The sequence below is a fragment of the Notechis scutatus genome, chromosome 11 (genome assembly GCF_049901735.1).
Source record: "Notechis scutatus isolate UNSWTSFEM ecotype Mainland chromosome 11, rNotScu1.2, whole genome shotgun sequence".
NCBI classification, from domain to species: Eukaryota; Metazoa; Chordata; class Lepidosauria; order Squamata; family Elapidae; genus Notechis; species Notechis scutatus.
The window spans coordinates 4,998,913-5,011,455 of record NC_142019.1 but is presented as its reverse complement, the minus strand read 5'-3'; the positions used below and the strand labels follow the sequence as shown (position 1 = coordinate 5,011,455).

Sequence of the window (12,543 nt, the reverse complement as noted above, 5' to 3'; positions counted from 1 at the left end):
GTGGTATCTCTCCCCCTCTGTTGAGAAAGGGCCGTTCAATTTTGACATTAGAAGCGAAGAAACTTCTTGGAGGAGAAGCGAAATGTCTTCGAGGAAAAACAAAGGAAGTCCAGTTGCCTCTTGAAAAAGCTCATTTGGGAGAACCATGATCTGGGTGACTTGAGAATCTCTTTAGACATTCAGGAACAAGCCAGAATCCATATTGCGGACAGCAAAGCACTTATGGCTTGCCTGACTCAATTCCAGGCTCATTTTTCCCCATTCCTTCTAATGGCACCCAGCAGAGATGGGGAGAATACAAAGCAATCCAGTCTAAGCCCATTCAAATATAAAAGGCCATGGTTAATACAAGCCATGCTTTGTAACACAAAAAACAAAACATAAAACAGCTAGCCAGGTTTAAGTAGATTAATTAAAGTGAGCAACTAAGAAAAACACCAAGTGCACCAGGGAAATATCTGGAACTCAATTTTTAAGAAGTAGGGAGAAGCTACTGAGAGAGGACTCTCAAATGCCCATGTACAGAGCTTCAAGAACAGCCAATGCAACTGTGTGCAATGGCATGTTCAGAAATTATTCTGGACTCCTGGACATTCCTCTTAATGGGTTAAAACAAAGGACCCCTTGACCAGTTCACCCAGAGATCATGGTTGAGAGGCTGAAAATGTTCTTCAGCCTGGGGGATGGCTTCTGGAAGTTAAAAACTATTCAATAAAGTGAAGTTTCTGAAACGTAGTCTGTTTTAACAAATCTAGTTAAAGAAAACTACGGGGAAAATCTTGCTTTTGAACATATCACTGTCAAACTAGATGCTACTCTGTTCTGGCACTGAGGCCAGAACTCTGCCTGCCTTTCTATCTTCCCTAGCTCAGGGTTTCTAGGATGCGTTGAGGTTGCCCTTTTAGATGGACCAAGTGATATGTCCAACAGTCCGGCTGGCTGCAGAATTTGGGGATTACAGATGGATCCCACCCCCTCCATGTATCTATTTAAAATCACACAGCTTCGGAAGGAATCCTAAGGCCTTACCCCTTCACTAGTTTTCTGCAAGTCTGAAGAAGTGTTTCGTGTGTCGTTGCCTGCTTCACCGGCATCAGAGCTACTCTTATTTTCTTCCTCTTTGCAATCCTTATCATCTTCGTCTTCGGGAGATTTCCTTGATTGCTTGGAAGATTTCTAGGGGCATCCATCAAGAAAAACAAAAAAAACCAAAACAAAACAAAAAGTGAAACCAAAGCTATTTTCCCAAGCTATATAGCTTAGTATTAGTAAATTGTTAAGTTCTGGTTAAGAGTATCAAGATGACTATTCTTGGGTTTAATTACAAATGCATCAGCTTGTTTCCTGGGGTAGAAAGGAGTTTTATTCTTAATTGTTCCATCCTTTCCCTTCCCAAATAGCAATAGCACTTACACTTATATACCACTTCACAGTGCTTTACAGCCTGCTCTAAGTGGTTTATAGCAGTGGTCCCCAACCTTTTTTGTGCCAGGGACCAGTTTCACGCAGAAACACTTTTTCAAGGACCGGGGGAGGGGGAGGAGTCGAGTTTGGTGGTTTTGCTTGCAGGCGTTTCATTACCTGACTAGGTAACATCTGATGTTGTTGCCTAGTCGGGTAATAAAACGTCTGCCAGCAAACCACCAAGTTCAGGGAGCGCCAATGCCTCCTCATTGCAACCCTGAGCGACAGATATTCTCTTCTATTGGGACATTTAAAACGGATGGTTTCAGCTGCAGATTCAGGAACTGCGCCTGGCTGAGGAGCGCCTTCAAAACTGAGCGCTGGGCGGCGGCGGCCCACGGCTGTCTCCGCGGCTCAGGACAAGTCCCTGCAGGACGGCTGAGAAGCCCTGCCTCTCGGCCCTGCCTCCCTCAGCCCCATCCCTCAGGTGTCTCCCTCCCTCCCTCAGCCTCATCCCTCAGGTGTCTGCCTCGTTCCTCTCTCAGTCGCTCTCTCGCTCCTCCACCAGCCCAGGAAGAAACTGCTTCAAAGAAGCCGGCAGGGTGGCTTTTCCTGTCGGCGCAGCTCTTCTGAAGCGCCCGTTCACCCCACCCCGCCGCCGCGGTTCAATCCAGTGCTCCATTCTGCCTGCCTGCCTTCGTTTCTGGTGGTTTCGGAGCGCAGCTCCCCCGAAGCGCCCGTTCACCCCCACCCCGCCGCCCACGGTTCAATCCAGTGCTCCGTTCTGCCTGCCTGCCTTCGTTTCTGGTGGTTTCGGAGCGCAGCTCCCCCGAGCGCCCGTTGACCCCCACCCCGCCGCCCGTGGTTCAATCCAGTGCTCTGTTCTGCCTGCCTGTCTTCGTTTCTGGTGGTTTCGGACGCAGCTCCTCCGAGCGCCCGTTCATCCCCACCCCGCCGCCCACGGTTCAATCCAGTGCTTCGTTCTGCTGCCTGCCTGCCTGCCTGCCTGCCTGCCTGCGTTTCTGGTTGTTTCGGAGCAGCTTCGGCTGAGTAAAAGAGGTGAATAGTTATTATTCTCAGCCGAAGCTGCTCGAAACAAATGAAGGCAGGCAGGCAGGCAGAACGGAGCACTGGATTGAACCTGGATTGATTGGCGGCGGGGTGGGGTGAACGGCGCTCGGGGCTGCGTGACAGGAAAAGCCACCCCCTGGCTTCTTTGAAGCAGTTTCTTCTTGGGCTGGTGGAGGAGCGAGAGAGCGACTGAGAGAGGAACGAGGCGGGAGGAAACCGAAGCCACTGAGCCGGAGAGTAGGACAGGCTTTGGTTGCTTCCTCCCTCCCCTTCTTTCATTTGTGTCCTTGATCCCTGATCCCAGCAGCATTCACCGAAGGCGAAGAAAGCCGCCATTTTTATTTTATTTGTATTTTCTTTGCGGCCCGGTGCAAAGTGATCCATGGACCGGTACCGGTCCGCGGCCCGGTGGTTGGGGACCCCTGGTTTATAGAGTCAGCATCTTGCCCCCAACAATCTGGGTCCTCATTTGACCCACCTTGGAAGGATGGAAGGCTGAGTCAACCTTGAGCCAGTCAGGATCAAACTACTATCAGTGGACAAAATTAGCCTGTGATCCTGCATTCTAACCACCGCGCCACCACGGCTTCCTTCTTCTTGTTTCCCTTCCTTCCTTCTGATCTTCCTTCCTTCCTTCCTTCCCTCCTTCTCTTCCTGTCCCTATCTCCTTCCTTCCTATTAGCACTTAGACTTATATATACCACTTCACAGTACTTTACAGCCCTCTCTAAGCAGTTTACAGAGTCAGCCTCTTGCCCCCAACAATCTGGGTCCTCATTTTACCGACCTTGGAAGGATGGAGAGGCTGAGTCAATCTTGAGCCTAGTGAGATTTGAACTGCCAAATTGAAGGCAGCTGGCAGTCAGCAGAAGTAGCTTGTAGTACTGATTCTAACCACTGCACCACCATGCAAATGTCTTCCCTCCACTTAGATTTACAGATCTGGGTGTTCCTTTTCAAACACCATGGCATATTTACATATCATTGCCCTTACTCTTTCCTAAAATAAGAAACTCTGAATAATTGTGTGTGTTACAGAGGGAGGGAGGTGAGGATTTGGATGAATTAGGATTGTGAAGTGGCCAACCTTAACTTTGATCGTGTTTTATATTTTTCTGTCGTCACAGACAAACATTACCCACTTCAGTATGTTGAAGAACAATTCTGAAAAGCAGATTTTAAAAAAACTCATCCTTGACTTAAAGGCAGCTAGGAAACATTCTCCAGATCAGGGGTCTCCAACCATGGCAACTTTAAGACTTGTGGACTTCAACTCCCAGCATGGCTGGCTGAGGAATTCTCGAAGTTGAAGTCCGTTAAGTCATAAAGTGGCCAGGATTGGAGACTCCTGCTATAAATCAAAACAGCTCCAGATCGTCAGTGAGAGCTTCATGAATTACCTTTGAAGTGTAAGATTTTTTCCGTTTTGAGCCCGCTTTTTCATTCTTCCTTTTGCCCTTTCCATCTTCTTCTACCCGATCCCCTTCTTCCTCGCTGCTAGCATCTGCCGTGTTCCCTCCTTCACCTTCGGTTTCTGAGGAGCTCTGTTGCTGAATAGCCTTGGGAATAAAGCCAATAATTAGACCTCAACTAGTTTAGTTTGGTAACAGTCCATGCAATAGTTGATGTCAGCCCTGAAGCTGGCCTGACTGAGGCCATTTTGAGACTTTAGTGCTGACACACACACACTGGAGCAGAGGGATAGGGAGGGAGAAATAAAGATAGTTGAGGTTTGTAGTCAAAACAAAATACTTCCCCTTGGGAACCAAGGACATTTCTGCAGGTGCTCGGAAGGAGGGGAATGAAGTCACCTAGCAACTGGACAATATCCTGATTGGACCAAGTGACTGATTGTTTTGAGAAAGTGAAAAACTTTTACTTTTAATTAGGTGAAAACCACGGGAATACTCAGAGACAGTTTTCACCAGCCTGTGCCAATATGACATATCCAATAAACGTATTCTTTTGAGGACTTTACCTGCCTCGGAGTTTTGTTTGCTACAGGTATGTTACTTGGAACCCTTTCAGTTGATCACATGTCCTAAAGTCATTTTGATCACGTGACCATGGGAAGATTGCAATAGTCTTAAGTGTGAAAAATGGCCATACATTGCTTTTTTCATCACCGTAATAATTTCAAATGGTCATTAAGTAAATGGTTGTTAAGTTGAAGACTACCTGTATGTATACCCATGCTATAACATGAAGAATGCGCCATGCTTTCCTTTTGATCACAACTCAGCAAGGATCCTTACTCACTGGATGGTAGACAGGATCATGCCCGGTAGACCAGCATCATCCTTTCTCCAGTTGTATAAAATCTTTGTGACTTTGCTTAGGCAAAATCCCACAAGAGAAAGGCTCCAAAACCAACAGTTCTGGCTACACAAGTTTTGCCTTCAGTCCTCGCTATCACATATTGGGCAAAAGGAAGGGGTGATGGGTTGGGTGGTAAAAGATAGAAAAAGGAAGTCCATTTTTACCTGGTATCCACTAAACTTGACACCTGGGTTGTTTTCGATTTCCCACAGGCCTTCATTAAACCCTTTTCGTTTGTTTGATTTTCCAAACTTGTCTTTATATTCTTTGTAAGGGAAGAGGTCTTTGGGCCCCAGAAATGCCCTGCGGTTGAAGAAAGGAAAGGGGGTCAAATGACAGATTGAATTATAATCTGTATTCTTTACAGACGTATTATTCATTAACTTGCGAAAAATGGCACCTAAATCCCCTTTCGTTGGATAGGCCAGCGGTGGCTCGGTTCAGATACCACATCAAACTGTGGCATGTGAACGCCACCTCATCACTTAATCCGTGGTTAGAGCTTTGAAAGATGAGCCACTTGGTGGCCTTTGGAGGAAAATTATAACATCTGCCACTGATTGTTTTTCCATTCAGAAATTGCAGTTATGCAGCATTTTCCCACTTTGCACATTCCAGACATATTATGTGACACACACACACCCATCCAACATGGCCATGTTGACTGGGGAATTCTGGGCGATTTATAATATCAGCTTGTACAAGGATACTCCACTGAAGACCACCAAAGGATACCTGTTCATATTTAGAACATCAGTGGGATGGAAAAGACAATCTGAGCTTGATTCTTGGTGGTTACAGGAACACATTCTCGTAGATTTTGGGGGTAATTATATTAAAGGGGTTTGCCACTGTTTTCTTCCACAATTGCAAGCTTGAGATTCAGGCACCAGCCATAACTTGGAGATTAGCCAACATTCTGTGATCCCAGTTTATAAGTGGCTGCAATCTTCATTGAGGGTAAAGCTTATCTACTTAACTATCGTTGTTCTCCAAACTATGTCAAGCCCACAAAGAGAGCCCAGTTCTCTAGAGCAGCATTTCAAAGCCCTGGGGCCCCCTGCTTACACGTTTTTAAAAAAATCATTTACACAATTGCTAACTTCTGGTATTAAACAATTTAATTTGGCCCTGACACCAATTTACTCATGTCACCCCATTAACACAGGCGAATGACTCATTTAGCCCTTGCTACTGTAAATGTTGCTGATGTAGGACAGGGGTGTCAAACTCAAGGCCCATCTGATGAGGTCAGATCCAGCCCATGGGACCATCCTGGAAAATATAAGGGGCCAGTTCGCGTCGCTTCAGCCTGGTCTATCCAGTGCAAAGAGGAAACATGCCAGTAGTTTGGGGAGTGGCATCAAGCTGGCTACACCCCCCAGTTGGCCACAGCCAGTGAGTGGCATCATGCTGGCCATGCCCACCCAGTTGGCCACACCCACCCAGTCAGCCATGCCCGGCCACCTCGGCCCCTTGAGATCAACCACAACCCTGATGCGGCCCTCCATGAAATTGATTTTTAACACCACTGATGTAGGAGATGACCAAACTGAGGGAGAGGTTAAGCATGTTATCAGTTTGGAATCCCTTCATGCCCACAAGAGCTATAACTCTGGTCCACCTTGAATTTGTTGACTCCTATTTACTGTCAATTTCCTTTTGTTAAGTTTGGAGAGTAATGGAGACCAGACATCTGACCAGTGACTTCAACTCTTTATTAACAGTAAATAGAACAGAACAGAGCAAGGCTATGGGCAGCAGTAACCCTTTTATAGGGTTGGCTGCTACCCTATTAACCAATAATAAGTGCATAAGGTCCAAACCAATAACCAATAGGAAGTGTCCTAAGTTTGGCCAATCAGGGGCTTTTATGAACCAATCCTTGTTCGCTGTTCAAGGACCAATCAAATGTGCAGGCTTCCAAAACCTGCTTTGCATTTGGGCTTATTTAGTTTATTCATTCACAACACCCCTCCCCCTTGGGTTCCGTTTGAGGGGAGCTGTAACAAAATAACAAAAACGGCCTGTCTGGATGATTTCCGTGGCTCCACCGGGTTTGTTCTCAAGTCCGGTTCCGGTGGAGCGTTTGGATGATCTTTATTAAGTTCCGTTTCGCTGCACGGTGATTCCATGCTGCTTCCGTTGTTGTTGTCTCCGCCAATCAGTGTTTCTTCGGGGTTTCGCAGTTCGGTTTCCCCATGTTCAAGTCCCATGGAAAAGTCAACTCCCTCCCGCTTCAATCCCTGGTACTTCGCTGGGCCGTAGGTTTTCCGTTGGCCTGCTATCCGTCATATCGAAGTCAATTTCCTCGATATTTCCTCCCCCTCAGTTGGTGAACCCGGGAGCCATGGGCGCTGGGTAGTAATCTCGAACGGAGTTGGTCTTATGTGGCGTTTCCACACCCTCCCATCGTCTGTTAGCAGGCGGTAAGATTTAGGCCCAGTGAGGTGGGTAACGGTTGCGGGTATCCATAAAGGGTCGCCGGAGAAGTTTTTGGCAAAGATTAAATCGCCTACCTTAAATTCCCGGCATTTGCTGCTGGAGCCGAAAGGCTTTTCGGGTGCGTATGCGGGGTGGAGCCGGTCGAGGTGCGATCGTAGTTTCCGCCCCATAAGAAGTTCGGCGTAGGCTTTTGTTGGTAACGCTGTGGGGCGTGATGTGCTGCAATAATAAAATCCGATTGATTTTCTCATCGATGTTTCCGAATTCCATTTTGTGGAGGGTCTTTTTTACAAACTGTACCATGCGCTCTGCACGCCCGTTCGCCGCAGGGTGCGCGGGCGAGGTCAGCGCATGGCGGATGCCCCGGTCAGCAAGATATTGTTCAAATGGTAATGCTGTGAACTGTGGGCCGTTATCCGAGACGAGGACGTCCGGAAAACCATGTGTGGCAAATAACCTGTTTAATTTTTTGATAACTGAGTCCGTTGTAGTTGTGCTCATTCGATGGATCTCGAGCCAATTTGAATAGGCATCGACTGTAATAAGGAAAGTGTGCCCTTTTGTAGGCCCCGCAAAGTCAATATGGATACGGGACCATGGTCCTCTCGGAGTTTCCCATTCGGTTGGGCTTGCTTTAGGTGGGGCGTCTCAATTTGCAACGTTGTGATGGTAGGGGCTGGATCTTCAACCGATTCTGGAAGCGGTGTTCTGCTCAATGCATCAGCGTGGAGAATTGATTTCCCCGGGCGGTGTTGCAAGGTGTAATTGTACGCTGCCAAGAATTCAGACCAGTGGAATTGCTTATTTACTTTATTCATTCACAACACCTTTGATCTTGGGTAGTTCACATTCTTGTAGAGAGCTAGCATGAAATAAACTTGTTCTCATTTGTACAGCCTTGATTCCTGATTTCTTGAGCAGCTGAGAGCTGAGTTGCAAAGACATTTTTGGCAGGACATTTGTTTATCCCCAAATTTTGCACATTGTGTCTTGGGGGACATGAATTGATCTTACATCTTGGGTTACTGCACCGATTGTGGTACATTAGCTCCCCTGGCGTCATTCGGCTGCACTTTTCTCTGTGGTTAGTTCATCTCTCTCTGCTGCCACCAGGCAATGTTACTGAATGGCTGACATCTTAGCTATTAGCCAGGAGTGCTCCAAAAGGCAGAAGAAATGTGCTCTAATTGTCAAAGTATGCCCTCATCAACTTAACGGAGAGAAAATGATGCATTTCTTAAATAAGGAAGGAATTACGTGTTCAGGGTTTCTTTTCCTGTAAACAACTGCAGTTCTTTTATGGTTAGAAGTTTAGGAGGATCTGCCCTCCTGTGGTGAAGAGACATAAAAAGCACTTGCCAACTCATTGCAACATGCTGGTCCATCGCATAACATTGTGTTCATGTCACCACTTTGGCTAGGAAGACACAGGTGATTTCTCCTGCAGTTATTCATCAGTGAAGAGAACACCATCTATATATATATTCCGAAACCTCTCTTCTCTGTACATTTTTAGAAGACAGAAAAAAGGGAAGTGACCCCACCCTCTTCAATCAAGAATGATTGTCTAAGTATGGCTTGGTTGCATACATGGTTTTTTCTGTAACTCTGGTTAATTTAAGCATCCGGCATGCAGTCCAGCTGGTTTCTCATAATCTAAACTAAAGCTGGGGTCTCCAACCTTGGCAACTTTAAGACTTGTGGACTTCAACTCCCACAGCTTTGCTGGCTGAGGAATTCTGGGAGTTGAAGTCCACAAGTCTTAAAGTTGCCAAGGTTGGAGACCCCAGCTCTAAAGGAAACCAGGATCTGACATATTGATTTACGATGGCTGTTTAGTTTCACACACAGGAAGTGAAGGAGTCCAGGAGTTGCAGAGAAGCAACATCTGGAGAGCTCCAAGTTTTGCACTCTAGTTTATTGTTGCTGCTTCCTCCCCCGATTTAGGATTATTCACTAGAACTTATTCTTGGCTTCTTATGAATTTTTTGGGTTTTTCTCTCTCTCTCTTGTATTCAATCATGTCCAATTCTCAGGAACTGCTTGGAGAAGTCCCTGAACTTTTGTTGGCAAGATTTTTCAGAAGTGGTTTGCCATTTCCTCCTCCTTCATAGGGCTGAGAGAAACTGACTGGTCCAAGGTGACTCAGCTGGTTTCATGCCTAAGGCAGGACTAGAACTCAAGAATCTCCCGGTTTCTAGCCTGATGCCTTCACAACTACCCCACACTGGTTCTCTCGGTTTCTTGCAGGCTTTTTGAAACCATACATTCTGATCAATTTGTTCAGCTACAGATCAAAGAGGGGCCACAAAAGCAATCGCAATGATAGAACTCTATGGAATCCTTGTTTACTCAACCTGGCCTTGTGAACGTTTCTTGGTGGTTCTGTGAGAAATTGGAATGATGCTTCTTCAGAGGAGCAGCAGAGAAAAATAGCAATAGCACATAGACTTATATACCGCTTCATGGTGCTTCACAGCGCTCTCTAAGCAGTTTACAGAGTCAGCCTATTGCCCCCAACAATTTTGGGTCTTCATTTTACCCACCTTGGAAGGATGGAAGGCTGAATCAACCTTGAGCCTGGTGGGATTCGAACTGCCAAATTGCATGTAGCTGGCAGAAGTCAGCAGAAGTAGCCTGCAGTACTGCACTCTAACCACTGCACCACCGAGGCTCATCTCACTTCTGAGATCAAGCAAGGGCAACGTCCAGTTGGGAGGATGTCAACAACCAGAATCCTCTGGCTTTTTGCAACCGCTGCTGAGAATTTTTGGCAGGGCTCATGTCTAGAAGTCCACTCAGGCCGAGGAAACTTACGGCAGCTCCATCAAATTGACACTATTTAATCTGGATGGTACCGCGATGTGTGAGCGGTGTTTATCCGGTGACTCATGAAACACAGTCCACCCTTGCCAATCAAGTCCTCTACGACAGTGTCTCCTAAAACCACTGCCAAGGAAACAGTCGTGACTCCGCAGGCAGAGAGCTGCAGCAAAGCCATCCACGCCGCAGCAAAGCAGAACCCTGGTGGATGCTGTGCTCGGAGACTATCCTGTCTCTGACCTTTTCCTTTAGCTGCGGGGTATTTTTACGGCAGGCTACAGCGAGGGCTGCTTTCTCATATTTTTTTACCTTCTGAACTGCTGTAATTTTAGGAGGAAGGCAGTCTTCTCTGGTAGCAAAACTCAAGAGCCTGATAGCATCTTTTTCTGAGTAACCCCTCTTATGAAAAAGCGTCAGCTCACTTCACCAGATGCAATCGAAGGGTTGAGAAGGCTTTTTCCTTAAGTGGCGTGGATCAGGGGTCTCCAACCTTGGCAACTTTAAGACTTGTGGACTTCAACTCCCAGAATTCCTCAGCCAGCTTTGCTGGCTGAGGAATTCTGGGAGTTGAAGTCCACAAGTCTTAAAGTTGCCAAGGTTGGACACCCCTGGCGTGGATGACCAATACCTTTCCACGCTGTTTAGTGTAGAATGCATTAAATTAAATTTCCTGGATTTAAAGGTCTGACCCGCTGAATGAACGCACACCTTCTTAATTTGCTCTCTGTCTTTTCAGATAAGGGAGAACTGAAGGGGCTGTAATTACAGGTTTCCTTGCGATTTTTTTTTTTTTCATTTTTTTGCTTTTCATACGTTGCCATAAGAAATGCAAACTGAAAAATACTGCCATTTCAGGAAACAGGTCATTAAAAGCATCTCCCTTTTGAGAAGTGCCCCCATCACAATTAAGAAAAGATTATTCAAGGGGGCAATTAGGCAACTAATAATCACAACCCTTCCTCCCAACCCTTAGAAAACAGCAAAAAAAAAAAAAAGAGCATGAAACTCTTGACGCAGCTGCAACCCAGTCTGAGATCACAGCAAAAAAAGAAACCTTCGTAAGCAGGCAGATCTGCAAATTATTTTTGAATGTGAAATCTTTCAAGCTTATTATTTGTGTTCAAAGCAGCTGTTATTACCCCTGATGGTTTTTCAACGAGGCTGGAAGAATTCTGAGTGCTGTTAGACTCTTGGATGACTTCTGAGACCAATGACATTTCCAATAATACCAGAAGAGCCCTTTTCAGCATGTGCAAAACATATAAGTACTTCTTGTCTTATGACTCTAAAGGAGCCCATCCGTTATGGTCATAAGTCATGACAGCTGTAAAGCAGGTTACCTGTGTGACCCATTTTATAACCATTTCTGCAGTGATAGTTAAGCAAATGCCATGGACAGTTAAGCAAAACCAATTATCCAATTGTTTGCCATGGGCTGGTTTTGCTGAAAACCAGAAATAAATAGCACTAGCACTTAGACTTATATACTGCTTTACAGCCCTCTCTAAGCGGTTTACAGAGTCAGCCTCTTGCCCCCAACAATCTGGGTCCTCATTTGACCCACCTTGGAAGAATGGAAGCTGAGTTAACCCTGAGCCAGTCTGGATCAAACTACTATCAGTGGGCAAAATTAGCCTGTGATCCTGCATTCTAACGACTGTGCCACTACGGCTTCCTTCTTCTCGTTTCCCTTTCTTCCTTCTCATCTTTCTTCCTTCCTTCCTTCCTTCCTTCCTTCCTGCTCTTCCCATCCATCCATCCCTCCCTCCCTTCCTTCCTAACAGCAGATTTATATATACCACTTCACAGTACTTTACAGCCCTCTCTAAGCAGGCTGAGTCAACCTTGAGCCTGGTGAGATTCAAACTGTCAAATTGCAGACAGCCGGCAGTCAGCAGAAGTAGCCTGCAGTACTACACTCTAACCACTGTGCCACCATGACTCATAAATGCTGGTTTTCAGCAAAACATCAGTTAAGCAGTCATGTGATCATAGGATGCATCAAATGGTCATAATTGCAAGTCAGTGCTGTTGGAACTTTGGAACTTGGTTATTAAGTATCACTGAGGAGGTTCTTTGTAACTTCAAACGGTCTGTAAGCAACCAGTTATAAACTGAGGAGTACTTGTATTCAAGATGTTTCGCACATCCTAATAGGTTTCGAAATGAGATGGGCAGCAAATAAATCTAATAAATAAATAAGTAGATGCTTAAACACCAAAGCCTTTTAAAAGGTCTACTATGGAATTTGCTCACTTACGTTTCATGAGTCCCAAAAAAGAAGATGGGATATTTATTTGCTGGAGGCTTCACAGCTCCCTCAGGGAGTTCATCAATCTGTCAGTCAAAGAGAAAGAACGATCCATCAATAAATGTCCAATAAAAGGAACCACATGACTCAAAGAGCATAGAGCAATGGACAATGGGAAGGGCTATTCAAGTCCAGGTTCAGGCCCTGAGATTGAGAGTCAGTTGGGTGTG

General features: G+C 45.9%; 1 protein-coding gene across 1 annotated transcript in view; it reads right to left on the bottom strand.

Annotated features, from left to right (window-relative positions):
* HDGFL3 (HDGF like 3) overlaps positions 1 to 12,543 on the bottom strand; it is a 41,047-nt gene that overhangs the window by 2,152 nt on the left and 26,352 nt on the right. The window contains exons 2-5 of the mRNA XM_026677056.2: positions 12,323 to 12,399; positions 4,959 to 5,097; positions 3,876 to 4,034; positions 1,030 to 1,176 (exon numbers count right to left, since the gene is read on the bottom strand). Of these exons, the coding sequence (XP_026532841.1) occupies positions 1,030 to 1,176; positions 3,876 to 4,034; positions 4,959 to 5,097; positions 12,323 to 12,399 (522 nt within the window). The remainder of the gene's footprint in view (positions 1 to 1,029; positions 1,177 to 3,875; positions 4,035 to 4,958; positions 5,098 to 12,322; positions 12,400 to 12,543) is intronic.